The sequence below is a fragment of the Bufo bufo genome, chromosome 3 (assembly GCF_905171765.1).
Source record: "Bufo bufo chromosome 3, aBufBuf1.1, whole genome shotgun sequence".
Taxonomy (NCBI): domain Eukaryota; kingdom Metazoa; phylum Chordata; class Amphibia; order Anura; family Bufonidae; genus Bufo; species Bufo bufo.
In genome coordinates this window covers 320,362,034-320,379,346 of record NC_053391.1, presented here as the reverse complement: position 1 = coordinate 320,379,346, position 17,313 = coordinate 320,362,034, and the positions used below count along the sequence as shown (strand labels likewise).

The window sequence follows — 17,313 nt, the reverse complement described above, 5'->3', positions numbered from 1 at the left end:
AAAATGGCCATGGGATAGGCACAAGGCCATCCTTCATATAAGATAGGGCCAGGGGCTATTCATAGTATTCAGTATATTGGGCAGACTAGATGGGCCAAATGGTTCTTATCTGCCGACACATTCTATGTTTCTATTCCCCTTAGACAAGCTTGGTGCACTGGATTTTTCAAAAACTAGGTTGGCACACTTTACAACAAGGTCTAGCTGCAATCACATTAGTAAATGTGAGCCAATTTCTTTGTTGCCTACATGTTGAAGCATTTATGTTTCATGCATTTCCACAGTTTTTCCAGATGTTTTATTGAGTTAGGGCTCATTCACAAGACCGTAATTTTGCGGAACGGATGCGGACTCATTCATTTAAATGGGGCTGCAAAATATGCAGGCACCATACACCATGTGCTGTCCGCATCCGTAATTCCGTTCCATGGCCCTGCAAAAAATATAGAGCATGTCCTATTCTTGCCCACAATTGCAAGAATAGGCATTACTATCATAGGGCTGGATGGTATCCGTGTTTTCTGGACCGCAAAACACATACAGTCGTCTGAATGAGCCCTTATACTGGGAAGCCTATGGGGAAAAGTCTGAAATAACAAAATATCTCCCGCAAGTTAAAGGGATTATCCCATGACTAGTACATGACAGCCTCTTTCTAACATAGCTAGAACCAGCCCTGTACCTCACATGGATCCAGATATATCCCCATTCATTGCTCTGCTAGATTTATATCAGGCTGACAGCTCAAGGGGAGTGTCTTTTCTGCTGCAGCTCTGGTGGTGAGCAGGTGAAGGTATACAGATATATTTTGTTGAATAACTCAGGTCCAGGGTGCTGGTTTGAAAACTGTAGAATATTATTCATGGGACAACCCCTTTAAATTTCATTAAACACTGCAAACTACAAAGTTATGTATGTCGCCATTTTTATATTTTACTATACACTTTCAGCTGGCTGCAGCATTTTAAGAAAAAAAAAATGCCAAAAGCTGCAGGTGAACCTGACCACAAACTCGTGATGAAGAGTGGCGATGGCATGACCAAAAACTGTCTGTACAGCTCTACACTTTCTTGTGCTTTGTTTTACTAAGATCTTCATGTTTTCACATCCTTTAGCCTCATCAGCTGACCTGACATGTTCGTTTTACTGCGTACATGTATCTAATCATAAAAAATAACAATTGTGGTGCAGCGTTTCGGAAATCTACCTTGTGTCTGAATTAAATGACCATTATAATTCCTTTTGTCAAACTGTTGATAGTGCCATGGGGCTGCCACACATTCACTGCATCAAAAAGCCTGAATGTGTGGCGGAACACTGTTAAATTTACCTTTAAAGGGGTTCTCTGGATTTTTTTTTTTTTAAACTGTCATTTCTTCTAAATCATGGAAGAAAGACAGTTTGGTTAATCCTTAACACTGGATTTACACGGCCTGAATATCGGGAACTAACGTTCTACTAAAGGTGCCGCAGATACAGCACTTCAGCTCCTCTTAATAAGCAGCCAACTGCCGGGAAGGAACGCTTCCTTCCTGACAATCTGCTTTTCCTCGCCCGATACAAATGCAACTTTAATCTTCCCTCGTTTTGCCAATGCCACCCGTCCCCACTCTTTTGCCCGGGTCCCGACCAGATGTGTGCACTTCTTTTCCTGTTCAGCTGCATTTACTATTATGCAGGTACACAGGAAGAGAAGGGCACAAATGCGACCAGGACCCGAGCAGAAGAGCCCGCAGCCTGTGTGAGTGAGGTGGGCACATCAGAGAAAGGATGAGTAAGGGTACTTTCACACTAGTGTTTTTCTTTTCCGGCACCGAGTTCCGTCAAAAGGGCTCAATGCCAGAAAAGAACTGATCAGGTATATCCCCATGCATTATGAATGGAGAGTAATCCGTTCAGGATGCATCAGGATGTCTTCAGTTCAGTCATTTTGACTGATCAGGCAAAAGAGAAAACCGTAGCAAGTTACGGTTTTATCTCCGGCGAAAAAAAACTGAAGACTTGCTTCAAAATACCAGGCAGTTCCGGCGACTTGGTCGGATCACTCTGCCGCAAGTGTGAAAGTAGAAAGTATTAACCAAACTGTCTTTTCTTCCACAGGTTAGAAGAAAGGCAGTTTTTATAAGAAGCCCAGAGAACACCTTTAAAGGGGTTCTCCAGGAATACAGATTTTTTAGCAAGTGCCTGCATTCCGCCTCTGTAAACAGAAGATTCATACTTATCTGCTCCATGCCGCTCCTTTACTGTGTTCATGTTCCAGTTTGTGGCTTATTTTTTGCTGGTTCTGCATGGTCATCGTCATATGAATTGCTGCAGCCAATGATTGCCTTCAGCGGTGACATAGCCAGAAGCCAGTCATCTGCAGCAGTGAAGCATGTGAACATGCCCATGCATCAGCAACAGCAGAATACAAGCCACGGACTGGAACATAGACACAGCGGAGGATCAAAGTGGCGAGGAGCAGGTAAGTATGAATCTCCTATTTTTGGAGGTCGGCTGCGGGCTGAAAAATCAGTATGTACAACCCCTTTAATGCAATACTTCTTCATAATTTATTTTTTGCCGTTTTCACATATTGTGTGCTTTGTTAATATTAGGTGCCATACATGGAAAAATGTCTTGTGACTATCGTCAGGGCTGATCAATCACGTTAATGTGATAGTGTTAGATCACTATATGATTTTGCATGCAATGTATCCCTATGAAATTGTAGGTGTACATTGGATAACATTCACTTGAGAAAAAAAAAAATAAACTATGTTGGATTACTTTGTGATAACTGGAAACATACAATTCCACCCCCACATACAATTTTCTGCAGTGCAATATTACATAATATCACACATGATTTTATGGTGTCATCTCTGACGAGATTGTGTTGTAAATGAAACGGCAAGGTGATACTTCACATCTAGTGCAGTGCGATACAGATCTGTAAGAACTGGCCTGCTTAATGAGGGTTACAAGGAGTCAAAGAAACAAATCTAAATGAAAATAGCAAAGACAGTAATGAGGGCATATTACAAAATAGATAGAAACGGGGGGTTACAAACTCACTCCAGGAAGGGGGTGGAGTACAAAAAATACAAAAATTCTAGACAAAAGTGTTAGAGTCAAAGATGCACCAAATTTACCAAGCAGTGCGCAATATTTAATAAATCTGGGGAAAAGTTCTCCAGTTCAGCCTCAATTAATATTACCTTCATGATAAATGTCCCCCATTATCTTTTATTGTATAAGCCAATGTTAACTAAAAAACTTAATATAAAGTGCCGAAGGAGAAATATTTATGTTAAAAGCATCCTAAAGGACATCTAAAATAAGTAGGGTCTTCAGATAAAGAGGGTTGGAAGGACAATCCTTTCAGCCAATTACATCTCTGAAATCAGAGTCAATTTTAAAGCAAATGCACAATAAACACCATATATTGCAGTGGTTGATCAGGAACAAAAGGTAGGACATAAGAGACAACCAATATGAATGCCTTGGGTGAAGTTACCTCCATCCAGGCTGCGTGTGGCTCTCTTGCTAGCAGTTCGCTCAAACTGGGGAGCAGGTCGGTCAATGAGGGCACTGGCATGCCTTGTCTGGGCCTGTGTCCGCCCACTGTAACGAAATTTGGAACCCAGTGACAGGAGCCTGTTTTTAGGAATGGTCTCTGTAGATGTTAACCTAAAAAACAAAGAATATAAGTTTAATATTTAATGGATAGTAAAAAAGAACAACGCAGGGGGTGCACAACGGTTTCTGGTCTGAAGGCCATATTGTCAGATAGCACCACTCCCTAAGGCTGCGACAGAAGGCTAAAGAGGTACTTTCATCGGAAACATTTATGGCATAACCACAGGGTGTCAGAAATATCTAATGGGTGTGATTTTTCTATCGGGAAGATGGGAGTCTCCTGAACTCTTATTCAGCATGTCAGAGGAGGAGATGAGGTGGAGAAGTGACTGTATTTGGTATATAGAAGTATCTATGTTCTCTGGGTACATTCATAGAATACACCATCAATATTTCAGAAATGCTACAAATGGATATACCACTTTAAAGTATGCACCAGATTTATCACAGGGCCTCAGGCTGGATGAGAAATGTGGTGCAGGCATAGACACTTTCTATGACTCTATACCAACCATTGACTGGCTTACTTGGAGACAGAATTCTACCTCTAGTTGTGCCAAAATGAGCTAACATTGATCCAATTTGCACCATTTGGGCCACTGTGTTGCAAGGATAGACAGGTGGTTTTTGACACACAGATTCAGAGAGCGCCAAAGAGAACATTTTTCATCGACTGCCCTCAAGGCCTGCAATAGGCATAACATATTAACAGTTTAGTGAGGATTGTTCTTAAAGGGGTTCTGCAGTTCTTTTAACCTGATGATCTATCCTCTGGATAGATCATCAGCATCTGATCGGTGGGGGTCCGACACCCACGACCCCTGCTGATCAGCTGTTTGAGAAGGTAGCGGCGCTGGCAGTAGCATGGCAGCCTTCTCGCTGTTTACCGCAGGCCCAGTGACGTCACGACTATTATCACTGGCCTGGGCGGGGCTAAGCTCTGTTCAGTTTAAAAGAACTGCAGAACACCTTTAAGTTGCTTAAAACAGAATTCACACAGCACCTAACAGTGCCCTCTCAGTAATGCCAGCCATGCACAACCACTACCCAAAACAGTGACCGCCAGACAGTGCCCTCACCCGAACCACCACCATACTGTGCCTCTGAAACAGTGCCCGTCACAGTGTCCACCATAAGTGCCAGTCTGTGCCCTTCCATTACTGCCAGCCACATACCTCAGCTCCACCTACCGGTACCTGCTTCTGTGCAGCTCCACTTTCCTCTGACATTAAAGATACATGTGAGAAGTGTTAACCGCCATCTGCTCTCTGATATTTTGGGCTATCTAGGGAAGAAAGAACTGAGCACCCCATTTTCTACATATGGAGGATGCAGATTACCTTTGACAGTTGTTTCTTTCTGAACTACTAATGACTGACTATCCCACAGAATGGCATCACAGGCTGCATGTGGCCTCAGGTTCTCAGGCTGTGCACCCCTTACTACAACTTAAATTCTAACTTACCTGAAAAACGTATGATGTTCAACACAGACTTTCCAAAGTTTCTTTGCTGCTCTGTAACTTGGTAACTTAAATCCTATTGTACTTTCATATTGCTCCTGCTACAAAGGAAAAACGAATTGGGGTAAGTTTGGCAAACCTGGTGGACATATTTCAAAAAAAAAAAAAAAAAAAAAAAAGGCTCACAACCGTTCCATCAAAAATAATCAGTAATTTCTGTCATGATTCCTGTAAACGATGCAAATGGAAACCATGACATCAGTTTGAAAACAGCCTTGAGTAATACAGAGAATTTACTTTGTATATACAAACTTTAGAGTTCTTTCTTTGCTCAGCTATTTCATGAAAATGTGAAGCAAAAAAGTTAGCTTCAAGTATAAATCATAACAAGCAAGCGCAATTTTCATACCTCACCAGGGCGAATCTTAATGAAAAAGCTGCTTCTTTTATATGAGATTTTCAAGACTTTAGGCCAAGGGAAACGGTTGATCCTCAGGTTATCTTTGAAGACCATGAGACCACCAGAACAGACTCCAAGTTTTATGTCTACTCCCTCCAAGTCCTGGATAAACATTAGATAACACCATTTAGAATATATACCACAGTTAGGCAGAAATGACACATACTAACATTTTCAGCTGCATGCTTGACAGGTACAGAACAAAAAAAAAAGCAGTCCTTGTATTACTCATGAATCCTAACATAATTTCACCCAGGCAGCCCCCCTGATGTTAGCATCAGGGCATTTCATGATCTGATGCTCTCCTTTGCCCTGCGCTAGATCGCGCAGGACAAGGGCTCTTATTTACAATAACAGCAGTGTGTTCAGTGACGTCACCGGCTCTGATGGACGGGCTTTAGCGCTGCCCTAGCCGTTTTACAGGCTAGGGTACCAATAAAGCCCGCCCATCAGTGCCGGTGACGTCACCGGGCTCAATGCTGGGCGGAAGCCTCCGCCTGGCAGCCCCATGGAAAGCTCGGTACGTCACAGGGACTCCAGAAAATGCCTTTTTTGCGCAGGGCAAAGGAGAGCATCAAAGCATGAACTCCTCCGATGCTCAAGTCAGGGGGGCTGCCTGGGTGAAAATGGGGATATGTCCGGGTTCAGCTCTGAACCCAGACAACCCCTTTAAGTGTAGCCCCATTTAGACAGTGCCACTGAGTTGGAAGGGGACCTCACCAAAAATAGCATTACAAGTAGTCCGACTGAAGGAATCCCAGCTATGAGATGTAAACTGGGGAGGAACCCGCAGCTGGCACAACTCCCAAACCACTCAGCCTTATCGGCGGCACATCATTCCGGCAGGCTAATCCGGCAGAGAACAGCACTTGCCGGATGCTACCGGAATGCCTGCCAGCCCCATTATCTATAATCGGATCCGGTGGAAATCCGGCCGCAACCCAGCAAAAATGCCAAGAGCTGTCTGGACAGAAAGCGCTTTTTGTCCAGCCGATTCCCGGCATCCCACACTGGAAGAGCCTGCCGGAAGGCTGTAGCGCATATGTGAAAGTATCCTTGGACAGCTAGACCTGTAGTTCCACACTGTCTGTTCACAGGTGCTGCTCAGTGCTAAATAGGTTTCTAAGTGACAGATGAAGAAATACCCAGCATTCACTGGTATGAGCCACTACAGTCGGCATTTTCAGTGTTACAGACATATGAATCTGTCATCGCCCATTTCACATCTATGGACACTTTGTCAAGGCCTTGAAGAAATGTCAGTATCCTATGTGTCTGCATTCTTATGCGTCTGTATCCTATATAGCACTAGAAATACAGACTGCCGTGGCCCATACCAGGGAATTCTTTGGATTGCTTCGCCTATAAACTCCTTCTGCATCACCACCAAAGAGAAAATTAAAAATTACATAGTTCGCAATGAAATCCATAGGCTGTCCAAGTAACACTTGAACATGATGGGTTCCTCAGAGAATGAGGCCCTTTTTGTAGCCACTCTGCAATGGCTAACAGACAGAGACCTCTTTCAGGTGCCTCATCTAAGGCTTCATGCACACGACCGTTGTTGTTGTCGTCCGCATCTGAGCCGCATTTTTTGCGGCTCGGGTGTGACCCATTCACTTCAATGTGCTGTCCACATCCGTTGCTCCGTTCTGTGGCCCCACGAAAAAAATATAGCATGTCCTATTCTTTTCAGTTTTGCGGACAAGAATAGGCATTTCTACAATGGGCCGCCCGTTCCGCAAATTGCACACGGGCGGCTGGTCCGCAAAAAACAGAACGGTCGTGTGCATGTAGCCTAAGGCCTAGTTCACATGTCAGTGTTTTGGTCAGTGGTCTCCATCAGGGATTGTGACCCAAAACCAGGAGCGCAGCCTACAAAAACATATGGTATAATGGGCAGACATATTGCACATCTTCTCTATTTTGACCCACACCTGTTTCTGGCTCACAATAACTGACAGAAATCACTGACCAAACACTGACATATGAACTAGGTCAAACTCAAACTTTCAAGTTTACACTCTCTTCACATGCCTTTTTCCTGCACGTTTCAGTGGGGTTGGCATAAAACAGCACTCTTCAGTCTTTAGAAGGAACACAGATTTGCTCACTTCTATAACCTTTAGGCAGAAACATGGAGGATATTTTTTTTATTTTAAACTAAAGAATGTGTAACCTACAGGTATAGGGAGTGATGTCCAGACAGCCCTTTTAGTAATTAGTGAGGGAGTCCCAGTGATCGGACCTTCACCAATAAGATTTCTTGTGTATCCTATTAAATGTGCCATAAATCTACCAGGTAAGGCTTTTAAACCCTATACACCTAGAGGCTCTGATTTCTCAGCAACTGCCGTGCCCTCTGCATTGTGATTGACAGGGCCAGCCAATGAAAATATTATCACACCTGCCTGGCCTTGTCAAAGTGTAGAGGAAACAACAGTTGCAGAGAGAGCAGAGCCTCTAGGTGTAATGACAACGCCCCCGTTGCTCCTAGAGGCTCATTTGCATGTATTAAAACATTTTTCTCAGCAGTGCGGACACATATGAACATGGGACCAACACAGATGCCTTCAGCTGCCAAGAGCACATGTAACAGGTCAGCCAGTGTCATAGGTACAAATCTGCTGACAGATGCCCTTTGAAGGAAATCTGTCAGCTCTGGAACACCCCCCAAACTAGAGTAAGTGGTAAATAGTGTAGGTGCTGCAGAGTCTGTTTATGTAATTTTTATCTTCATACTTGCCTTCTGATGCTATGTTCCTACAAACAGCAGTAATATGCATTGAGAGGACTCCCGAGCTCACGCACATAATGGAGAAGACTCAAAGAGGAGTCCTACCAATACATTTTACTGCTGGTAAGTGGGAGCACAGTGTCAGAATGACACAGTATGAAAAAAACAAAAACAAAGCACCAATTACACTATACATAACTTACTCTAGTTTGGGGGGGGGGGGGGTGGAGCTGACAGATTCCCCTTATCAAAAGTTTACATCGGTGGTGGTCTGAGCGGAGATTCCTAGAACAAGGAGAGGAGTGCGCACATAGTGCTCTCTCTCTCCTCGCAGGTGAGGACAAAATAGACTTCAATGCAGCTTGTCTTGTGCAGTGAGGAGAGATGGTGCCATGCTTCTACGTCTACGTCCAGGGATCAGTGGGTATCTCAGCGCTCACACCCACCGATCTAAACTTCTGATATGGCTTTACGACAAAGTTTTTTTTTGAAAAGCTCTTTAAATTAGAATATCTAATAGGAAAACAGTTGAACATATGAACACACCTTGGCTTGGTGAATATCCACACCATACATGGTCAGCTTTTTGGCATTTTCCAGAAACTCCAAGTCAGCTTGCGCTGGAGTCATTGACCTGATCAATACAAATAATAGAAATTACTAAAAAATAAGGCCTCCTCTTAGTGATATTACAAAGACACAAATCGTAGCTTTTAAAGTCAATCTCCTCACCTGTTCTTCAGCACCAGACTACAATCTACCGCTTAGTGCATGCAGTATTGAATGTTGACTGACTTGATTCCATATCAGGCCTTTAGCTTATGCCTCTATAGGCATACTATACCAAGCAATACAAATGAATATCATTGATTACTACCTTGTGTCATAATTCAATGAGTAAAAACCATTCAGTGATGAGCAAGGCAGAGACATATTTTGCTGATGATTTTGTAATAAAGATAAAAAAAGCTAATTAGACTGTGACAATTGCTATGCATGTTTACCTGTAGGACTTATGTAGCTCTGCAACTTTGGCTTCAAGATCCTTTGTCTGATTGGGACTCAGTTTAAACTCGCTCACATAATCTGTGCCATGAAGATCTTCATCATAATCTCCCACTTCTGACTGGACAGTGTACGAACCCAAAAGGGCAAGAGTGGCAAAGGAGCATGGCAGGCGGCCACTGAGGATGTCCTGACGTAGCTGGAGGCACAGGTAATATCTGTGAAAGCATAAGAACCACAGTAAGCAACTACCACTTGTATGACACTTAAAACAGACAATTCCTGCCCCATACCTACAGAGATCATATTATAAGACTGTATAAGAAATATAAACTGACAAATAAGATGCAAATCACTACTGCGGAGCTGTGGATCAGTCATGAATCTGCAAATATGCTTCTGTTACAATAATACAACCGCATGCATCCGTCATGAACACTACTAAAAACGGATCCGTCCCCATTGACTTACATTGTGTGCGAGTCTTGCAGGGTTTTCTGTCCGCGATGGGGAGGAAACCAAGCAGAACGGAATGCATTCCGTTTCGTTCAGTTCAGTCCCCATTGACAATGAATTGGGACAAAACTGAAGAGTTTTCTTCCGCTATTGAGACCCTATGACGAATCTCAATAGCGGAATTGAAAACGCTAATGTGAAAGTAGCCCAATATCCTTTATGTACATTTCTTAGAAAACACACTTGCAACTATTTTTTTTTGCTCCAGATTACATAAAAAAATAAAAATAAATTGACTTTCATTTTAAATACCCTACCATGTCATATCCACCCTTCCTAGGCATATCTAAGTGTCTCCAAGGTTACAGAGCAGAAACAAACCCTGTATCATCCGATTCTGAAGTCAAACTCCCTCCTATCTGTTCACAATTCTTGCTAACCTTGTAAATCTTAGATCAAGCTTTATCCGCAGTGCCTTATGGGGCTTCATTAGGATCTCAATGAAGCAGTGTGCAGTCAAAATCTCGTCATCAAGAGTCAATGTGGTCTGTTAGAGTCCATCTGGATATTGCGGAAAAATCCATCATGACTCCAATTTTAACAAAAGTAGGACATTAGTGTGATAAGGGGTTTACCACAAAGGGCATTTGTCACTAAAACACAGCACTTAGATGTTTGTCAGTCTAGCAGCCTTTGAATGGAAAGGCAGCATACAAGGTAGACCGCTGCTCCGCTCCTCACCTCAAAACATGTGCAGTCAGACATTTAGAAAAAAGGACGCAGTAAATATTACCTTGTTATGTCTTCTGTAAGCTGAGCAGGGTCTGGTGGATAAAATTTTACATTGAAGGTGAAATCCCATGGGGCCCCTGTGAATAAATAAACATTTACATATGTTAAATTAAAACAAAAACAAAAAACTAAACACAAAAAAACCCCCACAAAAACAGATAGTAAATAAACCTACGCTGCTCTGATGCTAGCAAAGTGATAGAAAGTAACAAATATAAACAAAAATTATTTTTTTTTAAACTCGCTTTATTGAAAAATAGCAAGCAAAGTGTGATACAAAGCAATCAGCAAAGTATGCAATGGTGTACATAACCCTCGAGACATATCAGAATATTACATCGTGGCCATTGAGAATAAAGATACATCAGTAGTCTAGTATGTTAATAACGCATCTATATCAACAGTTTCATAGTAAATGGTGATTCCCATAGTGAGTAGATTCCTAAATTCTGAAATGAGGGGTAGGAAGATAAAAAGGTGTCTAAGCAATAGAGTAAGTGGGCCGTCGTAACAGTCAGCAGAGAGGCACACCACGGTCCCCATATCTTTTGGAATTTTTGAGGACATCCCCTGCGGGAATAAATAATCTTCTCCAAGGGAATAATGTTGTTAACGAAGACCTTCCATTGGCCAACCGTGGGGGGCCTGTCCGCCATCTACCTGAAAGCTATCGCCTTTCTGGCAAGAAAAAGAGTTTCCCTAATAAAGGTGAGTGTATAGTGTGAACGTGAGTCGTCCTCAAGTATCCCCAGGAGACAAGCTTTGGGGCATACCTCTAGGGTATCCGGGATCATGGTAGACATAACATCCACCACTGCCCCGCAGAATGGGCGAATGTGGCTGCAGTCCCATATGAGGTGCCAGAAATCCGCATTCAGCTGCGCACACCTGTGGCATCCCGTATGGGGCCTCCTGCCCATTTTAAAAAGTCTGGTCGGAGTGAGGTAGCATCTATGTAAAATAAAGAGTTGAGTCAGCCTATTAGTGAGAGATGGTGACACAGCTACCGGGGCATCTAGAGTCTCACTCCATTCCTCAGCTGATAAATTGGGTATGTTACTTTTCCACTTGCCCTCCGCTCCCAAGGGAGAGATAGAGATCCTGAGATTGAGCAAATGAGTATAAAGGGCAGCAATTAGACCTCTTGGCCCCTGAGTTCTGAAAACCCCGATGAGTGGGTAGGCTGAGACTGACCTTTTGAGAGCCCGTAATTGGGCCTGAAGGGCATGTCTCAGCTGCAAATATCTAAAGAAATGTGGACACAAAATTCCAACCTTGGTCTGCAGCTGAGAAAAGGAGAATAGAATACCATTTTCATATAGATCTTTCAGATAGTGTACCCCATATCCTTTCCAAACATTCTCCCCTTCACAATGTAACAGATGGGACATCATCTGGTAGGTCACTGTACTGTTGCAGTTTTGCAGCCCTTCAAACCTGATGCGCAAGTCTATGGATCTGCAGGAGTGAGCCCGATATAGGACGGGCCAGAGATTGGAGAGCAGCAAATGTGCTTGTAGATAGTATTCAGAGTTAGGAAGCACATCCCAGGTCACCCATGGCACCAAATATCGCAACTGACCAGCAAGGAAGTACAAATATAGGTCTGGCAAGGCCGCCCCCCCTTTATCCCAGCTCCTCTGCAGAGACTGTATAGCCAGTTTCCGTCTATTCTTGCCCCATATGAACGTCGCCATAATTGAGTGCAATTTATCAAAAAAATGTGCGGGGGATCGGGACACAGGCGTGTTCTATCAAGTATAGGGCTTTAGGTTGGAGAATCATTTTGATTAGGTTTAGCCGTCCCATAGTGGACAACGGTAGGGTGTTCCAGGATTTGAATTTATCCGTGAAATAGGACACCAGGGGGATTGTGTTTAGTTCATGTGACATAAGTGGTTCTTTTGTGATAATAACACCCAGGTACTTGAATCTGTCTACTACTATCAAGTTACAATAAAAGGATGGCCAATCTGAGGACCATAAAAGGCATGATGGCCGATTTTGCCCAATTTATGTGAAGTCCAGAAAAGGATCCGAACTGTTCAATAAGGGTTATTGCCCTTGGGCAATGTAGACTACAGTGTCCATGTATAAAATGAGGTCATCAGCATACAAGCCTAGCCGATCCTCTCTGTTCCCCAGAGAAATTCCTTTAAATGTATCGTCCTGGCAGATCCTTAGTGCTAGGTGCTCAATAGCCACCGCAAATAAAAGGGGAGACAGGGGGCATCCCTGCCTGGTTCCTCTATATAGCTTAAATGTTGTTGACAGGGAGCCATTTATCATGATATTCGCGGATGGAGATTTGAACAGGATATTAATCCAGCTGATGAATGCAGGGCCGAAGCCAAAGTACCTGAGGACCTTTACTAAGTAAGGCCATTCTACTGAATCGAACACCTTGGCCGTGTCTAGCGCAGCCAAAGCCCATTGTTTTCAGTCCGCACATCCAAGCTGAGCAATAACCTGAGCCCTTCTTATGTTACTAGAAGTGGAACGACCGGGAATAAAGCCGGATTGGTTATCGTGTATTATGGATGATATCACCTTATTTAAAACTATTCGCTAAAATCTTAGCCAGTATTTTATAGTCCAGATTTAACAGTGATATAGGGCGATATGACCCACATTCCAGAGGGTCTTTGTCAGGTTTTAACAGAACCACAATGGAGGCCTCATACATTGATTCCGGGAGCACCCCACTATCCAGGGACGCCCAATACATACGCAGAAGCTGCGGTCCCAGAATCTACACATATTTAGAATAAACTTCCAGCAGTATCCCATCCGGCCCCGGGGCCTTTCCCAAATTTAACCCCTTGATCGCCTCGGTCACCTCCTCCAATGTGATCTCCCTGTCCAACAGCTCTCTATCCAGGGTAGATAACTGCGGATGAGAAACCTCTTAGAGGTATTCCTCCAATGCAGGAGCAGAGTATTGAGCAAGAGATCTATATAAGTCCTGATAAAATTCCCCCAAAGCGGTCTAATATTTCCTCGGGTTCAGTTATCACTACCCCACTATTATCCGCAATACGTAGTATCGGTGGAGTCATATTGTTCCTACGAACTACCTGCGCCAGCACCCTTCCCACTATGCTACCTTGCTCAAAGGTCTGTTGTTGCAGGAATAGCATTTTACGGTCACTCTTTTCTTGCATGAGAGTCATGTATTGTCTGCCCTTCAACATTCAGTCCACCCTATTCTCTTCCGTAGGATTAGTGACATACGTGAGTTCTGCATTCTTGCACTGTATGCCTAGGTCCTCCTCCCTGCGGCGGGAGAATTTCTTGATATAAGAGATGGAAGACCGAAGGCAGCCGCGCAGAAAGGCCTTCAGAGTCTCCCACAGTAGGGCCGGGTCAGGGTCAGCTAAATTAATTGCGAGGAAAGTTTGGAGCTGGTCAGGTACCCTATCGTTTAGGGACATTAAAGACAACCAGAACGGGTGAATGCGTTGCTTGGGGATTCGAGCAGCAGTGTCAGGGTTAGCGACCGAGGCCATTATAGGTGCGTGGTCAGATGGACCCTGGGATCCATAATGTACGTCCCGTATTGCCATAAAGGTGCCAGGGGTGCCCAGGAGGTAATCAACCCTAGATAGAGCTCCCCTAGAGGGAGTGAAGCAAGAAAATTCAATTCGGTCCAGAAACCTCTCCCTCCAAATGTCAATCCATCCCAGCTCAGACAGTAGGAGCGCCAGAGCAGTACTAGGCGACAGACAGATAGAGCTGTTGGATGGGTTGCGGAACCTGTCCCTTAATTCGTCCAACGGCAGGTTAAGATTTCCCATGCCGAGAATCCTGGCTGATGGGAATTGTGCCGCAAACTCCGCCGATGTCTGAAGCAGCGAGAGATTAGCTGGAGGAGGGTTATACATATTTAGTAGTACGTACGGCATCCCATTAATATGAGCATATACAAAAACATATTTCCCCTCTGGGTCAGTACTCGTGTGATGTGGTTCCCAACGGACTGCTCGGTGTATCAAAAGGGAGACACCTTTAGAGTATGAGTTACCATAAGCACTCTCCACCCACTGTGCCCAAGGTTTCTTGACTCTCCCTCCAGTTTCCATGGTAAGATGAGTTTCCTGCGACCCTAGAATATGCGGAGCATAACCACGGACATGTGTGAATACTGCCATTCGCTTCCTGGGCCCCCAAACCCCTCACATTCCATGACATTACTCTAAGATCCGCCATAGTGGAATCCAGGCCATTTAGTGAGAATAGGCACCTAGCCACTGGAGTTCACAATGGCGGGAAAGGTACATGATAGCTTGAACACTCATTGCTTGATTACAATATACTCCAGCTGTAGCATATAACATGAGAAGTACTCTGAACATCCCAAACATTGGGTTAACTATTAGAACATAAGCATAACCAAGATAACAAATGGCCATGTGCGCGGGGGACCTGCACGGTGTAGGAAGATGGAGTTCCAGTGCAGGTAAAGTAGCTGGCTCCCCACAATAACAGTGACACTTGCAAGTTTCATAGGTGCGTTCAGTGTTGAACGGCAAGTAGGTAAACCTCAGTGTCCCCGAGTCCACACATATATTTAGTGCTATACATTACCGAACCATGAACCAAGAAAAACAAGGATCAGTAGTCCCAGCACAGACCTTGCAGGATTCTTTTCATCCCCCTTTCAACATATCAATGGAGACCATATCTTCAGAAAGGATTACTTGGGAGGAGAACTGCAAGGCCTCCTGGATAGCCAGTCCTCCGCCTCTACAGGGTTGGAGAAAAAGAGTGACTTGTCGCCGTCCATGACACGCAGGCGTGCTGGATATGCCATTGAATACTTGAGATGGAGCTCTCCAAGACGTCGTTTAATGGAGACAAAAGGTAGCGTGCCTTTTCTGTAGGTCAGTAGAGAAATCCGGATACAGGGAAACCTTCGCTGACCCCAGCGTGATGGTCTGTGTGATCCTAGCTTGCGCCAGAATAAGATCTCTGTCGCGCCAATTCAACATGCAGGTGTCACGACTGTGACTGATCCAGACAGGTCTGGGAGGAGAAGGTCGCAGCGACTTGCTACTCGCGATAGCTTGTGAGTTTGCTCCGTGGTTCAGGGTATGTCATCTGGGTTTTGCCTTGTGAACCTTTTTGTCCTGACTGGAAGTTTGTAGGCATCCTTCTCAGGTGAGTCCTGTCTGCCACTCCCAGCTACTATATTAGTTTCACTTTCACTTGCAGTCATTGCCAGATATAGTCTTTACTTCCAGTTCTATTCTGACCTTTGAAGGAGATCGTTTGATGGTGTTGCTGTGGAGCTCTTGTCCGGCGTGGACTGTCGTGATTGGGATCGCCTTCTCTGCTCGTGACTGGATAAGTCTATCTCTGATATAGTTTGTTTGTTGCTGTCTTCCCCTGCTGTTCTCCTAGACATGAGTGATGGTGACTAGTGCTCCCATCGGCCTTTCCCCACTCTAGGCTTTTTAGGGTGACTGAGGGTTTAGGCATCCTGCTCGCCGCACGGGTTCACACCCCGTCTAGGGTATCAGGGCAGACAGGTGCCAGCTTAGGGTTAGTCAGGGGTGGCCATACTATTCCCATCCGTAGATAAGGGTCCCCCTTCCCCTCCGTCTGGTGCGACACGACTGCTGCTGGGGTAGCGGTCGTGACAGCGGGCTAGGAGAGGCCTTGGAGGGGCGTCGGGAGGAAGTGATCTGGCTGGAACACTGTGCGCCCTTTCCACTGTATATGCGGATGAAAAAACTGCGTTAAGGAACACCGATTTGAACCACCCCTCCAAGAAGGCCGCTGGGTCTGAGCCCTCTGCCCGCTCCGGCATGCCGATAATGCGCACGTTATTGCACCGTGCGCGGTTTTCAAGATAGTCACATTTTTGACAGCACAAATCCATAGACGCCTCCAGAGCAGCGAGTCTTGCCGGCATGGGGCCAGTCAGGACTTCCAGGTCCGACACACGCGTCTCTAAGTCTGACTCTCTCGCGCAGCTGTTGTACGTCCTGGCGTAGGAGACCCAGGTCCACTCTGACCTCTTCTATCTTCCCAGTTAGGGAGACTTGACATCTGGTAATAGCTGCCATTAGTTGTTGGTGCGAGGCTTGCAAAGTGAGCTCTGGCTCAGGCTCATCATCAGGATGTGGCTGCTGTGCCGCTTGACTTCTGGTGCTGTTCGCATGTGTCGGCGAGGAGGCTGCAGCACCATGTTGGGAGTCTTGTCTGGCGTATTCCTTAAGACGCTCCACCGCCAACTGAGCTTTGCTGGGGCTCATGATTCTACTCCAGCACTCCTGGGGACCCAGGAACACCTCTCGGGTAAAAAATTTAGCAAGTGTGCAGGTCAGAATGGCTCAGGATTGAGGATGGGAGCCGGAGCTGCTCTCAGATGCGTCCAGCTATAACGGCAGTTGGCCACGCCCCAAACAAAAATATTCTTAACCATCAATAAATACGAATTCTGGGTTGATCAAAAAAAGGGCCTCCTAATCAATCCCCCGCCGCTACTATTCTCCACTTCATCTTCACTGGCTCAACATGATGGATTGGCCTGCCTGCTCAACCAATCACTGGCCACATCAGTGACCAGCATCAAACAGTGATTGCCTAAGCGGGAAGTCCAAGCATTTTCCGGTGTGTTGAGCCAAATAAAAGCAGGTGCAGAGGAGGGAGAGTAGAGCGGGCAAATGGGGGATAGATAAGTGCTCCAAATTATATGTATGTAATACATTGCAATAATTTACCAGAGACACTACATCTTTCTGCTCTGCTTCCAAACAAAAAGGTGACCAAAAA

General features: G+C 44.9%; 1 protein-coding gene across 12 annotated transcripts in view; it reads right to left on the bottom strand.

Moving 5' to 3' along the window:
- The window catches only part of LOC120995258 (protein 4.1-like), a 204,309-nt gene that overhangs the window by 60,617 nt on the left and 126,379 nt on the right, over positions 1-17,313 (bottom strand). For all 12 annotated transcript variants that reach the window (XM_040424342.1, XM_040424343.1, XM_040424352.1 and 9 more), the window contains exons 6-11: positions 10,535-10,610; positions 9,285-9,503; positions 8,827-8,914; positions 5,493-5,645; positions 5,087-5,184; positions 3,500-3,672 (exon numbers count right to left, since the gene is read on the bottom strand). In XM_040424342.1, the coding sequence (XP_040280276.1) occupies positions 3,500-3,672; positions 5,087-5,184; positions 5,493-5,645; positions 8,827-8,914; positions 9,285-9,503; positions 10,535-10,610 (807 nt within the window). The remainder of the gene's footprint in view (positions 1-3,499; positions 3,673-5,086; positions 5,185-5,492; positions 5,646-8,826; positions 8,915-9,284; positions 9,504-10,534; positions 10,611-17,313) is intronic.